This window comes from Martes martes (assembly GCF_963455335.1).
Source record: "Martes martes genome assembly, chromosome: 3".
In the NCBI taxonomy this organism is placed as follows: domain Eukaryota; kingdom Metazoa; phylum Chordata; class Mammalia; order Carnivora; family Mustelidae; genus Martes; species Martes martes.
The window spans coordinates 75,324,544-75,349,055 of record NC_137890.1 but is presented as its reverse complement, the minus strand read 5'-3'; the positions used below and the strand labels follow the sequence as shown (position 1 = coordinate 75,349,055).

The window sequence follows — 24,512 nt, the reverse complement described above, 5'->3', positions numbered from 1 at the left end:
GGTCACCCTAGAGCGAGGGAGGTGGATTACACAGAAAGGCAGGATTAGCGCCTACTTACTGAGTCACTGATGGGGGAGCGGGCTTCAAGTACTCCAGCACAGGGGGAATACCCCCAACATAACGATTTTGCTGCACTGGGAGGGACAAGGAGTGCTAAAAATGCTGCCTTTTAACCTATTTGCCCCTCTCAGGTTCTGTGATCCTAAGTTTCCATTTTTAAGCTTGGGATTTGGGGAAAGACAGTGTTACTATGGAAAGACGGACACGAGGTACGCGATGATCACACGCAGGCACGTGACTGTGTGTGCTGTTTTATACGTGCGGAAGGCTGTTCTGGGACAATCTCTTTGGGTAACAGAGGGAGTAAGTTCACAGCAAAAGCAGTAAGGTCGTTCTCCAAGTGTATCCAGTTGAACTGGAACCACCCAGGGGTAAGGGGCACCGTGTCTAGGCAGTTGAAAAAACCTTGTCTAAGTTTTGACTCTCCAAAAACTTAACTATTATGAGTCTACTGTTGTCCTGTTACCAATAACATCCGCAGGCCATTAACACACAGTTTGTATATGTTTTATATACTGTGTTCTGACAATAGAGCTAGAGAAGAGAAAATGTTAAGAAAAATCCTAAGAGAAACTATGTTCATAGTACTATGTTTATCGAAAAAAATCCACTTACAAGTAGACCCACACAGCCCAAACTTCCATGTTGTTCATGGGTCAACTCTTCTAATTCGCAAAGACATTTTAGGCAGAAAGGAAAAAACACACTCAAAAGCCCACAAGCACAAATAAACCAACTTTAATAGATATTATTTTGTATTTATATAGCGCCTTCTTCAAGAACCTTAGATGCTTTACAGACATTATATCTAATTAATCCCCACAACAACCCTGTGAGGTAGGTATTACTCCCATTTTACAAGATAGGGAGACTGAAGCACAGAGAGGTTAAGTGACTTGCCCAAGGTCACACAGTTAAATTCACTGAAGAGCCAGGACCTGAGCGCCTTAGCCTCCCGGCTCCCAGTTAAATACCTCATGAGAGAATCTTTAATGAAAAGTGTCCTTTAATGAAAAGTATCAAGAGTAGTATGTTATGAAAGTGAGGTCTTTCTACTGCCATCACCAAAAAGAAAAAAACCCCGATACTGATGGTTAGAGGCAACAAGACCCATATATTACACATGTCCTTTTTTCCCTTTTCCTGAAGTCTCACGGTCCCTGTCTTAAGCAATCTTCTAAAGGTAAAGTTTCCAAGACAGAAGCCATAGGACTTAGCAGTGAGACTTAATTTAGAATATTTACTTTCAGTTACGATAATTTATAGAAATTTTTATTCCAATATACAAAAAATATGGGACATCCATCCCAACAAACATGTACATGGTTAGAGAGCAGTCAGCCACCCTTTACAACCTACCCCTGCCCCTCATTCCAATCACAGTCAACCAACACACAACCTCACAATGCTTTCTAGATGGGTCATTTTTCTTACTAAATACCTGCATTTTTCCCCCCAACCCTGACCCTTTGTTTTCAAAGTATACTGAGTTTCTGATAAACTTCAAAACGTTTTATGTAGATGCAGCTGTACTAAGAGTAAAAAGGAAACTGAGAACCATCACCCCACAGTCCCTCCCCGGACAAATCATACTATTAAACACGGTGTAGATGTGAACAGTGTGTGACTACCAAAGAACTCAATAAAAATGCTAGAAATTGCTTTAATAGGAGATTTAACCTTGCTTTTACTGTATCTTTTTAAAATGCAAAATGTAGAAACAAACACAGCGTAGTATTCCAATGCTGTACCTCTACGCAAATGACTTCATCTATCTCTCTTATCCATGCTGTGGCCTGACTCAAGTGAAGACTGCCTCAGCCTCACTTTATGTCTCTCTGAGCTGAACGCTGCAGAAACACAGCCTCGAGTTCCAAGACAATTTGGTTTAAGCCCTCAAAATAAAAAAATGTATCCACTTCCATGTCTGTGACCTTCCCCACATTCTCGGTCATGATTCTCTGTGCAATGTAGTCATCGGGCAGTCTACATAATTTGTACAAACCCACTCCAGCCAGCGTAAGGTTTTAGCAACTATAATCTTAAAAAAAGTTTTCAAAATACATCATTTTCTCCCAGCACATCTGTTGAAACAGCCCAATTAGCCAAGTGACCCTGTTAAAGATCGGTTCATGGAACGAGTAGGTGAAGTCATTTCCTGAGCTAAAAGATACAGATAATAAATGTTAATAAATAGCAGCAGACAAAAAAGTTTTTCATTTTTTTTCATATTCAACAGTATTAGTCAAAGAAGTTTAGAAAATTACAGCAATTAAAAAAAATTACTTCCTAAAGGGACTTAAAGAACATCCAAGGCCTGATCACTGTGATTTGGACTCTGTATTCAATTATCTCCTGCATGTTACGTTTGGCCACCGTCAGACAATTTACTGGTGCGTGGAAAAGTGTCGACCGCCATGGTTCACGTGCATTTGACATGACATATATTACTTCTTCAAACTCCCAACAGAAGAAAGTCTTAACAAATGCAAAGTGTGTAATCTCTGAACACTCTTCCAGTAAGGTTTGTGAAGATGGGGGGGGGGGTGGGGGGGAGAGAAAAGGACTTGCTCTGTGTGTTCCCGGCCTGCGCCACAAACACTTCATCTTCGTCAGGTGTGTGCAGTGAGCCTCGGGAGCTGCTGGGGTTCTGACAGATTACTTCTTTCCCGGGTAAAGAATGACATTTGAAAAGAACATAACTGCTACGACACCAATTTTCCAAGCACGGCCTCATCTTGAAACGTCAGAGAACTTGAGAGTGCTCAGGACTGGTGAGCCCCCACGGGGCCACACCTTCCTTCATCGTTCCAATTGTGACAGGGAGTTTCTGATAGTTTTTTATGGTACTGAGATTAAAGCTGAACAACTGATTTATAAACTCTAATAAAAGGACAAATATTAGCCAGAGATATCAGTTCCTCCTGAAAAAGATTATTTACCTCCTCTCGTCGCAAATTTTTCTTAAGGTATCCTACGACTTTAAAATAGAGTTTAAAATTCACCTTCAAAATAGAAACAAACAAAAGGACTAGTTAAACTGACAAAAACTAATAAAAATATGCTCAAATTTACTGACAGAATCATGGGCACTTCACAAATACTTAAGACTCTACCAGTTTTAAGTAAAATAAATAAGAAAACAAATTATAATTACAAAGCCAGTCTTTCCCCTTGGGGAAACAAAAAGCCACTTTTGACCAATTGTTCCCTACATATACATATACTGTATATTATTATAAGCTTCTTCAGAGAAGCAAAACATATTTGCCTTCCTGACACTGGATTCTAGTGATCTGAGTTCTGATATCAGGAAGGCAACCGCAAGTGTTGGGCCCAAATGCAGTTCTGGTTTACACTTGAAAAGACCACTGAATATTCCTTCTGTGTGGCTTCAACACGGGCAAATTTACGCAGTGTGTTCAGTGTGATCTCCTTAAATGATCAATACAACCTAGCACAGATTCCTAGTCTTTCTACTGCACCCCCAAGGAGTTCAAATCATTACTGGTGCAATTAATAAAGAGAAATGCATATCAATTACTGGAAGGCTGTTTTACAAGAGGAGCTGCTATCTCTGATTTAACTTCCTTGTTGTGTGGAACTGCACAGACAGCATGATACCTGAGCAAATAAATCAACTACCATGATAGGAAGAGCGTGTTAATCCATAGTCTTTGCTTTATTGTGTGCAAAGTGTGCTACTGCCCCCTGAGCTTCCTGCATTTCTCGTCTTGAAAAATCAGTGCTTGATCCTTTCCAAAATAACCAGAGAAGAAATGAGGCAGAAAGTATCTCTTCATCACGGTCCCGCTCAGTCCCGAGACTGATAGAAAAGGATGTAACCAGACTCCGAGTTCTTTGAGATATCTGATGTCAACCCGTAGAATTCTTCAATAGCTTGTGCATCTATTTTCTGTGAGGCAAAATGGAAATATTAGTACAGAAATGAGCTCTACAGTCCAGTAAAGTCTTCCACATTTCTTAGAATCATACCTCTCATTTTCTTGTTTATAAAACAGCTCTGCACGAGAATGGCTTAAGTTAAAAAGACTGATCATGCCCAGTATTGGTGAGAATGTGCAGCAAACAGGGCTCCCACACATAGCTGGCAGGAAGACAGAATGCAACGGAGACCTTGGGGAAATGTTTAGCATTATCTTGTAAGGCTGAACATACAACTACCCTTCGATCCTGCAAGTCTATTTCTAGGGAACAGAATTACCTGACCCATATGAAACCACCAATTCCCAACCATTTGTGACCTATGAAAATGGCAATTTCTTATGGTCCTACCTAACAATTACCCAAGAAAAACGAGTGCGTATGTCAAGCATTAGATAGGGGTGATCGAGGCAGTTTTATTGATAAGAGTCAGGAAGGGATAAAAAGGCAAATTTCTAACTTGTTATATTCTTACAATGAGAAATTACAGAGCAATAAAAAATAACCACTACTATAGGCAGCAAGAATGAACTGCTAGATACAAAAGAAGTCACACTGGAGGAGTCCTTTTATAGTCAAACGGAGGCAAAACTAATCATAATGATAAGTCATCAATAGTGGGTTCAGAGGACGGTGGGGAGTGGGAGGGAAAACTGTGAAGACTGACCGGGAAGAGGGTAAGGGGGCTTATCGAAGGGTGTTACAAATATACTCTCCCTTGATCTGCAGAGTGGTTACAGAGTGTGTATGTGCACATACATATGTGTGTGTGCAAACCCACACATAAAAAATTCAAGTGCTGGGGCACCTGGGTGGCTCAGTGGGTTAAAGCCTCTGCCTTCAGCTCAAGTCATGATCCCAGGGTCCTGGGATCGAGCCCCACATCGGGCTCTCTGCTCAGCGGGGAGCCTGCTTCCCCCCCCCTCTCTCTCTCTGCCTGCCTCTCCGCCTACTTATGATCTCTGTCAAATAAATAAAATCTTTAAAAAAAAAATTCAAGTGCTGCTTTAGATCCATATACTTTCTGTATGTGTATTATAGCTCAATCATTTTTTTTAGACAATGAAAGATTTTTTAAAACTAGTTCTCTTGTGGAAAGCTTTTCTTTGTTTTACTCTATGCATTTTGAAGGTCACCTGACCATTCAAGCACTGAGGTTGGCTGTCGGGGAATAAGAAGTAGGAATCAGACTACAATCTGAAAACCTCAACAATTATCCAATATTTATCACCTGTCATATGAATGAGAGGCTGGGAGAAAAAAACAGAAGAGTAAAATACACACACAACTTTGTAGAAAAATAAGAAATTCAGGAACTACTTACTTCTACAATGTCGTCATCAAACAATAACCAAAAATCATGACTCTTAACTATTGCAATATAATGTCCTCGATTGGGACCACTAAAACAAAGAGAAAGAGAAGTTAATTATATACAATGTTTATTAATACCACTCTTCTATGCCCTCGACGTCATGTTCTATAAAGGAGAATAACTGAAACCGATGAAAATACTCCTTATCTATTCCTCCCCAAAATATCAAGCTACACTGATGTGAACTGGCATTCAATTTTATAATCAAATAATCAGTACTCTACTTTGAGAGCTATAACCAGCATTTATTTACATAAAGCTACGCTATTAAAATTTTTGTTGTCTTTGTAATAATTTTTTAATTATAATGTTTAAAATAATTTTCAAATTTGCTTCTCTGAAAAATTGAAATATATTTTTTAGCATTTGGGAGAGAGAGAGAATTGAGGGTCAGAGCCCCCTGAGTTAAACTACAGAACATATGTAGAATTTTTTCTAAGTTTTATTCCCTTGGCCATAGTTTTTCTCTTGAGGAAAAATACCATGTGATGCCTAAAAAAACAGATATCACATCTATAGTTCTGAAATCAAGCTTGACCCTCAGAAACTTCTTTAAAAACAAATGCCATTTTGCTAGTACTATTAGTGCTATTTTTAAGTACCCGGATCTCAGTAATTATAATTCTTAGAATTGCCTCTGCAGCTCATTTTAAACAAATCTGGAATAAAGAAATCTAGAAATGCATTAAAATGCAGGTGGGATTATTCCCCCCCAAAAAATCCTTTGCTTTATAAAGGACATGGCAAGGATTTTAACCTCTCGCAGTTTAAGTACGACTCATTATACAAGCTTCTATATAATTCTTCAAGTTATAATTCTATTACAATTATTATATTACAGAATTTGAGATAATTTTCAACACAACAACTAGCAACATCATAAGAACCCTCCCATGTGTCCCTGCCTTGGCTCCTCTGATTGTTAGGTCAGACGAGTACCTCAGGTGACAAAATGACAAAAACAAGAGTACTGCTCTTTCTCCACAGAAGAAAATGCCTCGGAACCTTTTTTTTTTTTTTAAAGGCTTTTAATACTAGAAAAAACTTAAAAAAAAAAATACTTCCCCATTCCTATAGGATTCATCTAGAGCCTTGTGTTTTATAGTGAGAGGGTAAGAATTTTTTTTTTTTTTTTAATTTTTAAGGTGGTGAACATAAAGAAAAAATCTCAAAAAGGCTGAAGAACAGAGCCAGAGAGGAAAGGAGGCGGGTGGGCTGAGGACCCTTGGGTGTGAGACTGAAAAGGGTAGCAGCCTTTTCCTCTGGCAGAGAGGCAGTCTGAAGGACCAAAGACAAATGTTCACTACAGAAACTAGTAAGAGAAGAAAGGCTGATAAACTTCACCCTACGAGAGCCGTGGCTTAGGGACGTGCATCCTGAACATAAGACATGTTCAGTGCAGTATGGTATGAATGCATCATGTGTGCTAATAACTGCTGGTCGCTGTGGGGGTCCTCAGCCTCCTGGCCTGAGGACACCATGAGTACAGGAGAGAACCCTCCAAGAACACCATACGGGGCCCCATAGGATATAAAAGCGGAGTTGCAGGGGTAGTGCAACCTACAAGCCTCACCCAGGAGAGGGGGCAGCTGGGAGGAAGAGGGCTGAGGAAGTTGGTTACAGTGGAGCTGGGCCCTGAGACGGGCTGAAAGGATCACACACACGAAGTCCGCAAGCACCTGTCGGAAATCTACTAGATGCCAGACACTCAGGAGCAGGACCACAGGAGCTGGGCAGGCACAGGCTTGCTAGCAATGAGCATCGTCCACGGCAAGGATGCGGGCAAAGTAAACCCTTTACACTCTCATATGAAACGTAACTACGAGTAAATCTGATAAGTAGAAAATAAGAATTTGAAAATGTTTTTAATCTTTTGTTAATGGGCAGATCACTTCCTGTTTTAAGAATTGCCTGTTCTGCTAACGGAGATGGCCCTCTGAACTGATAAACACACGCCAGTACCGAGCAGTGAATTACAGCGGGCAGGACGCATCCAGCAGCTGGGTGAACACAGAGGTGTGGCACAAAACGGAACAGGGCTGGAACAGAAGGGCACCCAGGACAGCTTTCAGAGAGGTCTGAGGAGGCCAGGAGGGGAAGAAGGCAGGGGGGAATTACAGTGAGAGAACAGGAATAGAAGTTGGGGAGGGAGCCCAGCTGTGACCAGGAATCTCAGAGCTCATAGTCTTGTGAGCAGAGCAATTCCAGGAACCCCAGCACCATCTAAGCAGAGGGAAACCTAAGAACTGTCCCCGAATTTGAAGAGGCTAAGGCACAGTTAAGTTAGGATGTGAAAATGTACTGTAAGGGTGTCGTGATTGTTAAGAACACAGTAGCAGCAGCTGAGTGATTTGCATTCCCCCTTTAACCATAACACCGCGGCAGGTTGTTAATAGGACTGCATTTTGCATAAGAGAACGTGGACATTCAGTGGGTACCGTACGAAGCCACGCCAGCCACAAATGGCAGGCACAGAACATCCTGCACGCTTGACCCACGGACAGAGACCCTGGCCCGCGCGGCCCATGGCTGCGGTTACCTTCCACAGTGAACCACCACGGCGACAAGGTCGTACATTCTGTCAGGATTGGTCGCATCACCAGAGGTGTTAAACAGACGAAGTTCTAAAGGAAACACTACCCGGTAAGACAGTTTTGTGTATCGATGAAGCTGATCCATGTATTTAAACCTCTTCAGGTGCAGAGCCAGAATCATGGGCAGTTTTTTAACTTTCATCCTATTCAAATAAACACGGAAACAAAATTTCAGGAAAGGCATTCGAACCATGTCTTTAAAAGAACTCTCAAACTTTCTGATTCCATTAACTAACAGGTCACAGAAAGTGTGAGTAGCCCAGCACTGGCCACTTTTGCGTATTCCTACCCATTATTTTTACATTGGCGAAGCAACATTCTGAATGTCTTGTGACGATCCCACCCCACCCACCATCACCAAACGACGTAATTGGACTTTGTACCCCATACAGCTTCCAAACAGATGGACTGGCCTCAGTCCTTTGTTCAGAAATCTGTATTCTGAAATACAGGCCCCCCAGGATCGAGCTAACTGCACAGGAGGCCGATATGATGGGTGGAGGAAAAGCAGTTCCTCACAGCTGCTGACTCCTCTGGATGTGCGTGGAGACCGAGAGCTGCTTGTTCCATCTGTCTGTATAACTCACTAACGGGTGGAGAACAGGCGCAGTGAGAAAAGCATCTAAAGACCCTTCTGTGAAAGGTGTTTGCCAGAGGTAAAGAGCTCCAGAGGAAGAATGAGGACTATATGTATTCTAGAATGGGAGTTAAATGACCTGCAAATTTAGGAGACAAGTTTTTAACTGTAAAACAACTGCCCATCTTCCACATTCTATACAATCTTTAGTATGCCCTTCAGTGCCATTTCTCCCTGGCACGACCTCTGCACTTCTACTTCATCTAACGGAAGTTTATTCCTCTGAAGGCTCAACTCACATTATAACCCCTGGCATCAGTACCTCCTCCCTTTGATCCCCCATCGGCACTTCGCGGAGTCACTGTGGGTGTGTACGGTTTATTACACCATAAAATATTTAGATGACTGTGGGTCTTTCTCTTCTTCTAGGATCTGAAATCTTGACAGGTAGAAACCTTTTCTCCCCCCCATTTTATTTCTATCGAACAACATGCCTGGCACATGACAGATACTTGACAAATGTAGCGGAACCGAATTTTGTATGTGTTCAATGAAGCAAAACGCTTTTCATAATTAAAAAATGAAATTTACTAAGCCAGTGTCTCTAATGAAATGAAAACAAAAATCATTTTGCAGCACTACAGTAAATCTGCATCCTACAAATCTTAAATGTGGTGGGCAGCTTATTATTCCAGAAACATTTACTATTCTACCCTGACCTTTGAAAAAGATTAGTAAGAATAAACATAAACAGATAATCATTCCTGGAAAGAAATCCAGCAGTGTAAGAGTCTTTATGGTCTTTGCCTCAGTAATCCCACTTCTAGAAGGGAAAGATATCATCTCAAATATAAGACTTCTCAAAAAAAATTTCTAGAGTTATCTTATATTGTGAAAAACTGGAAAAATCCAGGAGACAGGCATATCACAGAGATACTGTGAGTTCAGTTTCAGACTACCACAGTTAAGTAAATATCACAATACAGCCAGTGAAATGAAATTTTTGGTTTCCCAGTGCATACTAAAGTTAGATTTACACTGTACTGTTATCTACTAAATGCACAACAGCATTATGTCTAGAAAAACAATGCAGATACGTTAATTAAAAAATACTTCATTGCTAAAAAAGGCAAACCATCATCTAAAACTTTAACAAGTCATAATCTCTCTGCTGGGGACGAGGGTCCTGGTTCCCTGCTGATGGTGGCTGACTGATGAGGGCGGTGCCACTGCAGGCTGGTGGGGGCTGCGGCAATTTCTTAAAGGAAGACAAGAAAGTTTGCCACATTGACTGGCTCTTCCTTTCATGGAGGATTTCTTTGTAGCATGGGACGCTGTTCGAGTGTTTCACCCACAGAATTTCTTTCAGAATTAGAGTCCGTCCTCTTAAACCCTGCTGCTGCTTTCTCAGCTAAGTTGATGTAAGATTCTAAATCCTTTGTCGTCACTGCAACAGTCTTCACGGCATCTCCACCAGGAGCAGATTCCAGCTCACGAATCCACTTTCCTGGCTCAACCACGAGAAGCAGCTCCTCGTCCATCCAAGTCTGATCATGAGACAGCAGCAGTGCGGGCCCATCTTCTCGTCCCACTTCTAACTCCTGTTCTCTTGCTGTTTCCACCACCTCTGCGGTGACTGCCTCCGCGGATGCCCTGAGCCCCTCCAAGTCCTCAGGGACAGTGGGAACTAACTTCTTCCAAACTCCAAACAAATGTGGATATTTTGACCTCTTCCGATTGTTCTTAACAGTATCCCATTCCAGGAAGGATTCAATTGACTTTGCCCAGATCCATCAGAGCAATCACTTTCTAGACAGCTAGAGCCTCATGAAATGTATTTCTTAAAGAATAAGACTGGAAAGTCAAGATGAGTCCTTGATCCGAGGGTTATGGAACGGACGCCGTGTCAACAGCCAAGAAAATTCTCATCTCACTGCACATCTCCATCAGAGCTCTTGGGAGACCAGGCGCAGTATCAGTGAGTGAGCAGCAGTATTTGAAAGAATTTTTTTTCTGAGCAGCAGGTCTTAAAACAGTGGGCTTCAAATATTCAGTAATGTTGTAAACAGATGTGCTGTCACCCAGGCTTCATTGTTCCATTTCTAGAGCACAGGCAGAGTAGGTTTAGAGTAATTCTGAAGGGCCCTAGGATTTTCGGAATGGTCAGTGAGCCCCGGCTTCAGCTGCAGTCACCAGCTGCATTAGCTCCTAACGTGAGTCAGCCTGTCCTCTGAAGCTTTGAAGCCAGGCATTGACTTCTCCTCCCTAGCTCTGAAAGTCCTCGACGGCATCTTCTTCCAGTAGAAGGCTGTCTTGTCTACACTGGAAACCTGCTGTGGTATGTAGCTGCTTTCATCACTATCGTAGCTGGACCTTCTGGAGAACTCGCCGCAGCTCCTCCCCCAGCCCTTGCTGCTTCACCTTGTACTTTCTGTTACGGAGCTGGTTCTTTCCTTCAACCTCATGGACCAGCCTCTGCCAGCTTCAGACCTTCCTTCTGCAGCTTCCTCACCTCTCTCAGCCCTCCCAGAATCACAGAGACCTAGGGCCTTGCTCTGGGTCAGGCTTTGGCTTAAAGGAATGCTGGGGCTGGTGTGCTCTTCTCTCCAGACCACTCGAACTTTCTCTATATCAGCAACAGAACTGTTTCACTTTCTTATCATTCATATGCTCATAGGAGTAGCACTTTTAATGTCCTTCAAGATTGTTTCCTTTGCACTCCCGACCTGGCTGATGTGTGGCACAAAAAAACCTAGCTTTTAGTCTATCTTGGCTTTCAACATGCCTTCTTCCCTAATCTTAACCATTTCTAGCTTTTGATTCAAAGTGAGAGACATGTGACTTTTCCTTTCACTTGAGCACTTAGAGGCCACTTTAGGACTACTAAATGGCCTCGTTTCAATTTCGCTGTGTCTCAGGGAATAGAGGGGCCAGAGGAGAGGAGAAGAGGTGGGGGAATGGCCAGTGGACAGAGCACTCAGGACACACACATGTATCAGGTAAGCTCATCATCTTGTATGGCACGGTCTATGGTACCCTCCAACAACTACAAGAGTGACATCAAAGATCACTGATTACAGATCATTGTAACAAATGTAAAAATAATGAAAAAGTCAGAAATACTGTAGGAATGGCCAAAATATGACATAGAGACGTGAAGTCAGCAAATGCTGTCAGAAAAAGGGCATTACTAAACTTGCCTCAGGGATGCCATAAACCTTCAACTTGTAAAAAAAAAAAAAAATGCAGTATCTGTGAAGCACAATAAAGCGAGATACGCCTGTACCCACACCCACCTTACACAAGCCCCTTTATGCAAGAGGGAACCATCACCAACTCATTTTTGAGACCAGCATGAACCTGACACCAAAACCTGACAGAGGTTTAAGAAAATTACAGACTAATGATACCCCTCATGATATTTCGAAGATATGAAAATCAAGAGAACATTATCGAACTGAACCCAGCAACATATACACCTCAGTTGGTGAAGATACAATAGTTCTAAATGCAATGATGTTTTTTCCTCAGGTTCTTTCTAAAGACCAGTAACTGTAAAAATGGAAAGATTCCTTTATATTCCTAAATTAGCAAAGTAATAATAATAAATACGTAAGGGGCATCTTAATAGATAGCATCCTTCTCCTCCTGAAGAAAAGAAACCTTGCCCCCACTTAAGTTTTCCAGAAATTTTACATCTCGGCAGAAAACGTATGCTTATCAGCAATGTGATTTTTTAAAACAAGCATGTCCTCTTCCAACCTAATCCAAATAATTTTCTAGAAAACCAGGGATGGGCAGACTTATTTTCTTGGCAAAAATGCACTGCCCACGTTACACACCAGGTCACAAATCAAACCACTGTAAGAAGAGGCAGCAGCCACATCCCTCCTATTCAGGGTCTTATTAGCCAGAAGCAGACCCTGACCGGAGGGAGCCAGGTAGGAAAGGAAAGAAGCTATCTAAGGATTCAGTGTCTGGAAAAGTTGCACAGAGGGAAGCTTCAGCTCTGAGCTCTGAATTTCACTACTCTGCACAGACAGCAAGGTAACTGGGCTTTCACACTCTCATCTCCATCCGCTGGTCAAAGGCCACTGGGGGAAAAAAACTCTCGGGAGCTTCCTTCAGCAGCAGACCAAGGGGAGTCCCCCAGAGAGGAGCCAGAGTGAGAGCATCCTACAGGAGTGGGGGTTCTGGAGAACAGGCACTGTCTGCCACCATTCCCGGACCGGGGACCGGAATACCAGCTACTCCACTGAGGCAACAGATGGCCCCAGGAACGCAGGTGCCAGGTTCCAAAGCTGTCTGCTGTTTTGATTCTTCACCCCTCCCCACCAGTCAAGAAAAGCCAGAAACCACTTTTTTAAAGTACATTTTCCCATCTGTATAAGCCATGTGAGCCCAGCAAAGAGGGCTGTACGGTGAATGTGGGCCAAAGGGCACTAATAGGCAAACTCTGCCAGAGAGAAATTTAATATCCCAGCACAAGCACCTAAGAACTTAATAAAATTCTGCTGGCACAGAAGTCTTTCTTTCTTTTTTTTTTTTTGAAGATTTTTATTTATTTGACATAAAAAGAGAGAGAGAGAATGAGGGAGGAGAGCAGCAAAGGGAGAGGGAAAAGCAGGCTCCCCACTGAGCCGGGGGGCGGAGGGGGGGGGCAGCGATCACAGGACCCTGGGATCATGACCTGAGCCAAAGGCAGACATTTAACTGCCTGAACCACTCAGGCGCTCCAGCAGAGAAGTTCTGACCACACAGAAGAGTTTAGTAGTTGTACACACATGAAATCCCATTATTCTCATATACTGTCCCATCCAGAAGGCCTGCTTGGGGTAGGCAGGCTAAGGAGAGGGAAACAGGCTAGGACTACAGGTGAGGAAGACACCAGATGACTGAGTTGTCAGCACTGAGAGGAAAGTCAGCCCCTGAAAGTCCCGATAAGGTCCCATGTTCAAAACCTAATGTGATGGTACTAGGAGGCGGGGCCTCAGGAGATGCTTAGGTCAAGAGGTTGGAGCCCTAAGGAATGGAACTGGTATCCTTGTAACAGAGACCCTAGACAGTCTGCCAGCATCCTTCCACCACGTGAGGACATGGTGTGAGAAGGCACCTGCGAGGAAGCAGGAAGAGGGCCCTCATGGGCACAGGGCTTGCTGGCGCCTTGATTTTGGACTGCTAGCCCCCAGAACTCTAAGGACACCCCTGCCGCTTATAACGCACCCAGTCTATGGTATCCTGTTACAGCAGACTCACTGGGTTATGGCAGGGTACATGCCAGGAGTGACTGGGGATGTGGCCATGACAAGGCTGCCAGCATGACACCAGCCGTGACTAGGACCTGCACATGGAAGAATCGGATACGGAGCTGGTTGTGAAAATGGAGCAAAACAGAAGAACTTGCCCTCAGAAACAGGAAGGACCTCAATGACTAGACTAGGGTAGACGGAAGACAAGAGGCCATAACACCTCGATGCTGCTGACCTGGGCACTGCACGGGTCTTCCCTAATGCCTCACACAGCCGGTCCCGGGCCTGGAAGTGAGGAGTGAAGAGAGGAAGGATGCGTAGCAGAGAACCAGTCAGGCCGGCTCAGCCCCCGGTGCAGCCACTCACTGAACCCTGCTCTAAGGCAGAAAGGAGTAACAGTAGAGCAGCTTCAAAAACCTCCTCCACCGCCCCCATGCCCAGAGGACAGGAAAACACCACGGGAAGCAAAGTCATCATCGGAATCCTAATCCTCAAATTCCAGTTCCCAGGGGGAAAGCACTTTGCTTTTCCCCAGGCGCTTTATCCTCCCACTGGGTACCAGCTTCTGGCTATTCACCTACATCTGCCAAGCCGGTGTATACAGCCGTATACAGTTCAACAGGTGGGCAATGTAAAAGGATTCCCTGTGCGGATAAATTCTGCATAAAGCTAGATAAAAAGATAAATTTCTCCTATTCTGTGGGTCTTCTCAGAGTCTGTAATATGAAGCATGAATAAATAATGAAGAGGAAATTTTTTTATAGAGCGAATTAATTTGATCATGGAATACTTCTTTTATGGTAACATCTCCCGAAATCATTCTTCAGGATTCCAAGACTGAAACCTTTGGTTTTGAAGAACACATTGTCTGCATATACGAACATATAGAGTCTGAATGAAGATCAAACCACATGCTTTTTTCTACTGTAGTTAAAAAACACGTAACATAAATTTTACCATCTTAACCCTTTCTAAATGTATAGTATAGCAATGTTTTCAATTAGCACCACTGTTGTGCAACAGATCTCTAGAACTTTCTCATCTTGCACACTGAAACTCTACACCCACTGAACAACTCTCCTTTGCCCCTCCCCCAAGACCCTGGCAACCAACATTTTACTTGTTGCTAAGAATGTGACTACTTAGAGTCCTCATATAACTGGAGTCATCCAGAAACTGTCTTTTTGTGATTAGAATGTGTCTTTTTTGGCTTTTGTGATTAGCTTATTTCACTTAGCATAATACACTCAAGATCTATCCACGCTGTGGTATAACCAAATGTCCTTCTGCTTTAAGGCAGAATAATATCCACTATATGTCCATCCCACATGTTCTTTATCCATTCATCTGTTGATGGACATTTAAGTTGTTTCCACCTCTTTGTTAATGTGAACACTGCAGCAATAAACAAAGGAGTACATATAATCTCTTTGATACACGGTTTTCAAATTCTTTTGGGTGGGTATCTAGAAGCAAGAATGCTGGGTCATACGGTAATTCTGTTTTTAGTATTCCGAGGAACCTCCATACTGTTTTCCAAAGCAGCTGCACCACTTTACCTTCCTACCAACAGTGTACAAGGTCCCCGCTACCAACACTTACTTTCTTTTTCCGATGTGACCATACTAACAAGTGTGAGGGGATACCTCACTGTAGTTCTGATTTGCAGTTCCCTGATGATCTGTGATGTTAAGTGTCTTTTCATATGCTTTTGGCCATTTCTTTATCTTCTTTGGAGAATATTCAAGTTCCTCGTCCATTTTTAAACTGGGTCATTGGTTTATGTTGTTGAGCTATAGCAGATCTTCATGTATTCTGGATATTAACCTCTTATCGCATACTGGTTTTCAACTATTTTCTCCCATTCATGCCTTTTCACTCCATTTATTGTTTCTTTTGTTATGCAGAAGTTTTTGAGTTTGTTACAGTCCTGCCTATCTTTGCCTTTGTTGCTTATGCTTTTGGTGTCGTATTTAAGAAACGATTACCAAAAAAAAAAAAAAAAGAAACAATTACCAAATTTAATGTCATGAAGATTTTCCCATGTGTTTCTTTTTTAAGGAGTTTTATAGTTGTGGCCTTATGTTTAGGTCTTTAATCCATTTTGAATTAAGTTCTGTATATGGTATAAGGGTCCAACTTCATTCTTTTGCATATGGATATCCAGTGTTCCCAAAACATATGTTCCCAAAACATAGGTAAAGAGGCTGTACTTTATCTATTTGTAGCACAGGCACTCTTGTAGATCATCTGACTATATAAATGAGGATTTACTGCTGGACTCTGTTCTATACCACTGGCCTACATGTCTGCTTTATTGCTACTACCACACTGCTCTGATTACTGTAGCTCTGTAATAGTTTTGAAGTTAAAAAGTATAAGGTCTCCAGCTTTTTCTTTTGAGATTGTTTGGGCTTTAAGAGTCCTTTAAGAGTTCCCATATGAATTCTGGATGTTTTTTTTTCCTAGGTCATCAGAAAACTCAATTGAGACTTTGGTAGGCATTAAACTGAATCTGTGGACTGCTTTGGGTAGTATGACCATTTTAACATTAAGTCTTGTAATTCACAAACACAGAGTATCTTCCCATTTATTTGTTATCTTCTTTAGTTTCTTTTAGCAATATCTTATAGTTTTTTAGTGCATAAGTCTTTGGCCTCCGTTAAATCAATTTCTAAATATTTTATTCTTTTTTGATACTACTGTAAATGGGATTATTTTGTTAATTTTCTTTTCAGATTGTTCAGATTGTTCAACGATCTTTCCAGATTGTTCAGATTGTACACTAACTGTTCAAGTTAGTGTACAGAAATGCAACAGACTTTCACATGCTGATTTTGTATCTGCACCTCTGCTGAACTTACTAGTTCTAACAAGGCTTTTTGTTGTTGTTTAATCTTTAGGGTTTTCCATGTACAAGATCATATTATCTGTGAACAGAGATAATTTGACTTCTTTTCCCATCTGGATGTCTTTCCTTTCTTTTTCTTGCCTAACTCTTCTAGGACTTCCAACACTATGTTGAATGAAAGTGGCAAGAGTAGGCATCCTTGTCTTGTTCCTGATCCAAGAGGACAAGCTCTTCAGTTTTTCACCGCTGAGTATGTTAGCTGTGGGCTTGTCACAAAGGGCCTCCATTATGCTGAGGTATGTTCTTTCTATCCCTAGTCTGTTGAGTGTTTTTTATCATAGAGAGGTGTTGAATTCTGTCAAATGCCTTTTCTTTATCCACTGAGGTGATCGTGTGGTTTTCGTCCTTCAAACAGACTGAAACCTTTTGTTTATTTATTTGTTTATTTGAAAGAGAGGATGTGTGCAAGCAGAAGGGGGATAGGAGGAGAGGGAGAGAGGAATCCCAAGCAGACTCCACGAGGGGGCTCGGTCTCACAACCCTGAAATCAAGACCTGAGCTGAAATCAAGAGTCAGACTCCTAACCAACTGAGCCACCCAGGCACCCCCAGACTGAAACATTTTAATGTCAAAATGATTTTTGTTTAATAAGAATGATGATCTGTATATCTACTATCTTATTCTGTTATTCTGAGACTAGAAACTATAGACTTTTACAGCTGGTAGGGATCTTAGATAGTAACTAATCAAGTGAGACCCAAAAGGTTAAATGACTTGCCCAATATCACAATGGAAGTTATCAGAAGCGCTGACACTAGATCCTAGTAGAAAATAATTTCTGTACTGCTATCTTTCCATAAACCCACACACAATTTATCCTATAGAAACAGCCTAAAACCTGTGTGAAAATGTGTGTGTGGGTAGAGGTATACATACAAAATATGTTTATCAAAGACTTATAGCAGTGAAAAAAGGGAACAATCTGAACTATTAGATTTAGGAACTCAGTAGATTATGGCATGCCCATATAAAAAGTACTATGCAGCACCTCTGAAAAATGATGTAAAAGTATACTTTCACTGACATGTCTATAATTTATTAAGGGAAAAGAATTATAAAAACTGTACATAGAATTCAATTCCATTTCAAGAATTACATGTATACACACATACACTCTTTAAAAATCTAGGATACACACAAAAATGTTAACAGTACCTTTATAAATAACGATTCTTAACTGATTAATACTTAATCTGTATTTTCTAATTTCTTGATAGAGTATATATATTTCTCACACATTTTAATAAAAGATCTACTATTAAATACTATATTAAAATCACAAGGATGTCTTCAAAACAAACAGCTGGCGTTGCTGGACAATTTCTAATTACTCATGTCTGGCTATTTGTCACTCTGGATGAAGATCAGCTTATGCTCACAGATGCACTTACCTCCATGGAGCCAAAGAAGTTTGTCATTGCACTCCTCTTAGCTACATTTAGTCCTCAACTCTATCTTCCTTAACCAATCGTCTTAGGCACCTTCTACAACATTTTCAGGGTTAATCTAATTTATCAACCCCCGTGACATAACCAAACTTAGGGGAGGTACTCTAATCATCTTCACTAATAGAAGGGGACAATGAGTACTCTGTTTTGATTACTTGGGCCCATCACCTAAAACATCTCCCTCCCTAATAGATACATGTGTCCAAAATAAAGACAAAAATACAGTCACTTAAAAATCTAAGTTCTTCTTCCTTTCATGAACGTTTCAGTATAACCATTTAGGTAGGTAGGGCCCTCCAGGGTAGACATCTGGACAGGCAGAGGAGAGGAGACTGAGCAGAGAGCATGTCTGTGCAACAGGGAGTTGTGTGCACGCATGGCAGTTGAGGGGATAAGATCAGTTATGGACAGGGTCACTAACCAAGTAAGTAAATATAGAAGGATAATGGGAACCAATTTGTACTGTCAGAGGGAAATTACGAATATTAAAAAGGACAAAACTAGAATGAACCCTATGGTGTCGGCTGAAACTGTGGATATAATTGTGACTTCATGGTTTCTCAATATAGACAGATCCATAGATAAGATAGACAGGTAGACGTAAGCATGTGTGGAGTACATACATACGCACACACACCATCCAGCTCTTTTCACTAGGGGGCTCAGGAACACAGACATCCTGGTATCAGTGAGCACACCTATATACCAAAGTCCTGCTTCCTAAACATCATTGTCCTCCTGTAAGAAAGCAGGCCTCCTGGAATAAATGGCTGGTACCAGAGTCGGGGCAAGGAGAGTACAAGACGAGCATGGAACATCTTGTTACACTGTGAAGTGGAGTCACTCAAGAATATGGGACATGCCAAAAAGACACGGGTGACAGCTTGAAGGGGCCCCCCACTGGCCAAAGGTAATGGAGTGTAACCCACTGAATTTAAAAAAAAAAAAAAAATCCTTGAGTTCATGCTGAGAGTTAGAAAATGAAAAAAATTAGAAGTCTGATGAGGAATGGGTATATTTACAACCTCAAAATACCTCCATACAAAATACTTATGAATTACATAAATGGACAAAACCACTGCTTAACAGTGAAGACCTCTGGGAGACATCACCATGGTCAAGTGCTCAAAGAGAACAGCACCAGTAACTGGATGGGCAGGAAAGCGTTAACCTCGCAGGCCTCAGACTATCCTTTTTGGAAAGGCCTGCTGGCAAGGACAGTCCTTGGTTAACATATAAGAATTTGGATTTGAGGAGTGTTCCCACCATTCCCTAAATGAGTGTCTCAACAGGCCCAAATTGTCTGGACAAACAATATGATTTACACTCAACACCTCCTTTCCTTCTGAGAGTCTGGAATTCTGGAACATTGCTAGACAGAGGGGTACCTACATGCCCAGCCCTCAGTTTAAAACCTTGGACACTGGATCTGTAATGAGCCTCCGGGGGAGACGACACCTCCCCCATGTCCTATTCAGCGCTGAAGGAGGTTAGTGTGTCTTGCAGGACTCCACAGCACTGAACTCTTGGAAGCTCCCCTGGCTTTCTGCTCTGCGGAGATGCTTTGCCATCTTTCCCTGTAACGAGTCTTGGTTGTAGGCCTGCCCATACAAGCAGAGTCTCGCGAGTCCTTCCAGTGTGTCTCAGGAGCGGTCTGAAGGACCCCACACATGAGACAAATCAGAATCATGGATAAGAGGATACAATGAGAACAGAGAATCACCTCTGTGAGATGCCCACCAGAATACATAACCTGAACCTCATCATAAGAACACAAAGAGGGACGATCTTTGAGATGAACCCAAAGAGGGACAATCTATAAAATAATCTATAATTTTCAAAAGTGTCGAGATTTTTAAAGCCAAGAAAAGACTGTTCCAAATGTAAAAAGACAAAAGAGACATGAATACTAAAGGTAACGTGTGTTTCTGAACTGGATCTTTTTGTTCCAGAAAGGACAGTACTGGGGCATCCATGCTAATGAAATACCTTCCACTAGAACAGTTAACATGTCAGCGTGACTTGCCCCAGGGGGGTGACTATGGCAATAGGGAAACTTCCCTGTTGGCAGGAAACAGCCACTCACGTGTCCATGATCATGGGACATCATACCTTACTTTTGAGTGGTTTTGGGTAAAAAAGCATTCTTGGTACTGTTCATACAACTTTTCTTTGAGCTTGAGATTGTTCCAAAATAAAAAGTAAAATAACAAGAATGGTGATGACGCGATTCCATTCCTCGACACCAAATACCAAATGAGAGAGTACAAGATCGTATGTGGGGCTAGCAGAAGTGACAGCAGAGGCGAGGAAAAGGATCTTCCCCACTCTTTCTCCTCACCAAGATCAAGTTTACATAACGTAGGCAAGCTTCAAAGTCAAGTATTTTAACTGTACTGGTTGATGATTCTTAAACAACTTTCATTAAGTGGAGAAAATCACTGGAGGTTGCAGAGATGACTGTTGCTTACCCAGTAATAACTTAGTGAGTCTTAATTACTTAATGATAAAACTAGGCATTTTTACTCTGTAGATTTTCAGGCATAACTTTCAGCTAGAAAAGCCCATCTACATGACACACTGCCAGAGAACTGCTACCAAATTTTTAAAATGCTACATTACCGTTTGTGTGCTTCCTGTTTGCTGCGACATTCTTCACAGTAATATTTGTATTCACTGCACAGAGTTTCTGTGTTGCTGAAACCCCTGTGTAAAATTCAAGATAAATTTATTTTGTCTATACCAGAAAACTGTGTATTCATTTAAAAGTACTCTAAACCAAAGATATTCATTAAACTTCAAAATAAGTAACTCTCCAGTTACCTTAAGCAGTGAGTGATCGATGTGTTTTGTTCCACGTCAACAGAAAGGTCTAAAAAATCTTCATCTTTGCTGCTTATCTGTAAAAATAGGGAATTACCTTCGATTTCTTTAACTGTCAGTAAATCATTGTTCTGAAGTGACAGAATTAAATGCATTCATTCTACTAGTAGTAGTAAGTACATGAAGAATTCATCTTTCCCGAGTTCAAAAGAAATCTACTGGATCTGGATTATCCAAAAGGACACTGAGTAAAGGACTCTCAACACACGTACAGATTAAACAGCAAAGTCCACCTGTGACTGGTTCCCTTTCTGGCAAAGATGAGGATGTGAAATCCCATTATTTTCCAAAACCCTGGTATTATGGTGAAACATGAAACAAACTGCCCATATATACTAATTCTTAAAAAAACATGGGCTTAAGACTGAACGGGGACACTAGGCAAAGGACATCACACCTGGGCTGTTTTATCATTCAAGGCAAAATAATTTTGCCTAAAATGCAAAATTACAATCGCCATTGACGACCAAATTACAGTCTTCATTGATGACCTCCTTTAATCCTTCTTCTTCAAAAAAAAATCTAACATAAAGTTCTGTTTGAATTATGGGTAACTCATCTGATTAAAAATAATTCAAGTTATTACTTATTCATTTGAATTGGATTAGGACAGAACTTCAGACATCAATTTTCCTAGCTCTTCCCTTCAAAGACTCTATGCTTAAGGTTAGCACACAACAGGAGATCTCTGACTGTACCTCTCATCCACAAGGGCTATAAGCCCCGTGCAGTAAATGCCTTCCTGCTTCAACAGCGCATTGATTTTATAAGGTCAGCATCATTAACTTGTGACAGATTACATGGCTGTACATACTATGTACGTATGCAAATAGGAGTAGCTATGAGTACCATGTACGCACAGTCTAGGGACACCACGAGGGAAATGATCTCGGTCTCAAAAGATTCAGTGAGAAAGAGAATAAGAAAGACAACACAGAGAGAGGAAAGGGAATGTGAGGTGCTAAGGAAAAAGAATCAGCCCCTTTGGGGAGAAAGGAGGTTAGGATGTCGAGGGATAGTATGGGACAGACAGGCAAAAGCCAGACTGAGCAGGGCCTTATGTGTAGGCTAAAGAGAAATAAAGATTAGAGAGTCTGGTGTTTCTCAAAATGAGGTTTGTGGTTCTCAGGCACTGCCTCAGGGGTCTTCATTTTACATTTTCATCTTGATTATAGCATACAAAATTTGACATAAGGATTGTTCTGGATCACCTGGATATATCTGAGTTACTATGCTTGGGTTTACAGTTGTGTTGGTACCGGGAAACTACCAAGTGGGGCAGTATTTAACTCTTCAAAGTGTTTGTAAACACGTCTGGTTGTTGTTGGACTCCCCGGTCCTAACGTCAGGTCACACCCAGGATGTGGAAGACTCAGTAAAGCCATGTAGGCTGGAGATGTGGGTGGGGAGTCATTAGGAAAGGCGATAACAAAATGGAACATGCCCCTCCCAAGGCAGAGCGAGAAGCAGCCCAAAACAAAAGCCTGGAAGAAGCCCACATTTGAAGGATAAACAGCAGAAAAAGAATGGGACCAGAAAAAGTATCAAAGAACAGAAGAACACAAGAAGAGGGTGCCGTTACAGAAACCCAACCTTCTACCAACTGGGACATTAACAACTGTGTTACTAACATCCACCATACGAACACTGTCTCCAGGAAGCCCGCTCTGAACTTTCACAGCTCCGTCCACTCCCACCTGGATAGGTCAGCTCCACTGTTGTCCGACTCCCACGGACTCGTGCTTACTTCAACTACAACATACTGTACTGGAATTACCTATCTGTTGGAAAGCCTGCATGCTCACCTATGAGCATCTTGAGATCAGAATCAAGGTCTTACTCATCTTCCACCAACCTCTACCCATCTTGTACCTGGCATAGTTGGTACTCAAACAGTTGTACAAAACTAAATGAAGAAATGCTATATATTTACTCTGAGAAATTCTCAATTTCATTCCTCTAGCTGAATTTGATAAAGGCATGGTACTAATGATCATTTACTGAGTCTGCAAGATGACGATTGAGATTTTGAGGAAATATTCTCAATTCATACCCTTAATTCTTGGGAGACTATCTGCAAATACATATTGCAGACCACAGGAGGACCTAGCTAGCGAGGAATGGGTGGAAGGATCACTATCCATCCATTACAAATAAAATTAATAAATATGTGAGCAAAAAAGGATGGGTGATACTACTTTCTCCATCTAATCCTCACTCCCATCATCCTCAGTCTGTAATATAAACTTCAAAGACCTTATATCACAGTATCCCAAAGCCCCCCCAAATCTACTTTGCCAGCTTCACCTATTACTACATTTCTCGACATGCTAAGCAAATTCAACTATTTTGTTTTATCGAAGAGGATAAATTATACATATCTTCTAACACAGACCAAACTCCATCATATCAAACATCAAAAGCAACTGCCAAATTCTCTGATTGTACCTACTATTCCAACCAAAACACTGCTCTAATAATAGGACAATATATTTACTTCCTAAAGCTTAGAATTCAGCTCCAATAAAATTCTTTATAAGATCTACAAAACTTGTGTTAAAAAATAGATGGAGTTGGTTAGATTGAATAAATATGAGTATTGAGACCAATTCCTGCCATCAAACATTGTCCAAACTCTTACTACAATTAACTAATGGCTGCAGCAATGAGCAATAATCCTTACTCTAACCCCAAAACATCTTCACAGCATGTTAATATATTCAAACACTCAATTATACCTCTTTCACTTGATGTGAGAGAGGGTCACCAATAAAAATGTGTTTCCACAAAAGAATTTTATTTATTTATTACTACTGTGTCCTTCATTAACTAAAAATTACACTACTGACAACTATCTTTTTCCAAATGCCTGATTATAGTTAAACAGATCAATGCATAATCAACAGTCAATAGATCACTCATCGGTATAGGTCATGGTTCTATTTAAAGACCCTATCTTTTAATTCATGGTGGAACCAAAACAGTCACCATTTGCTTTGAGAAAGAGAGAGAGAGAGAGAGAGAGAGAAAGAAACTACAATATTACTTACATTAGAACCAAAACCAAACAACAAACAAAAAAACCCCACACTCATCTATACAAACCTAACAAAATAAAGTATGTACAAGATTGACATGAAAACTACAAGATGATTTCTTTCTAAGTCAAAGAAGATGTAGATAAATATACAGTCCATGTAAATGGACAGTTAGACTCAAGGCTGTCAAGACATCAGTTTTTCCCAACTTCATCTACAGAGTCAAGGCAATCCCCTTTGAAATCACAGCACACTATCTTGTGGATAATACTAGTTCTTAAATTTTATGTGATTCTACAGTTTATATGGAGAGGCAAGAGGCCCAGAGCAGACAAAGCAATAATCATCAAAACTTGGGAGGCAGGTGTTCCTTCAATAAGTAAATGGATAAACTGCAGTATATCCACATAATGAAATATAATTAAGTGATA

At 41.2% G+C, this 24,512-nt stretch overlaps 1 protein-coding gene across 2 annotated transcripts in view; it reads right to left on the bottom strand.

Annotated features, from left to right (window-relative positions):
• Positions 1–774: 774 nt before the first annotated feature.
• The window catches only part of USP12 (ubiquitin specific peptidase 12), a 101,106-nt gene continuing 77,368 nt past the window's right edge, over positions 775–24,512 (bottom strand). For both annotated transcript variants that reach the window (XM_080799872.1, XM_080799873.1), the window contains 5 exons: positions 20,984–21,060; positions 20,783–20,866; positions 7,921–8,118; positions 5,331–5,409; positions 775–3,977 (listed from right to left, as the gene is read on the bottom strand). In XM_080799872.1, coding sequence (XP_080655998.1) covers positions 3,876–3,977; positions 5,331–5,409; positions 7,921–8,118; positions 20,783–20,866; positions 20,984–21,060 — 540 coding nt within the window. In that variant the 3' untranslated portion in view covers positions 775–3,875. The remainder of the gene's footprint in view (positions 3,978–5,330; positions 5,410–7,920; positions 8,119–20,782; positions 20,867–20,983; positions 21,061–24,512) is intronic.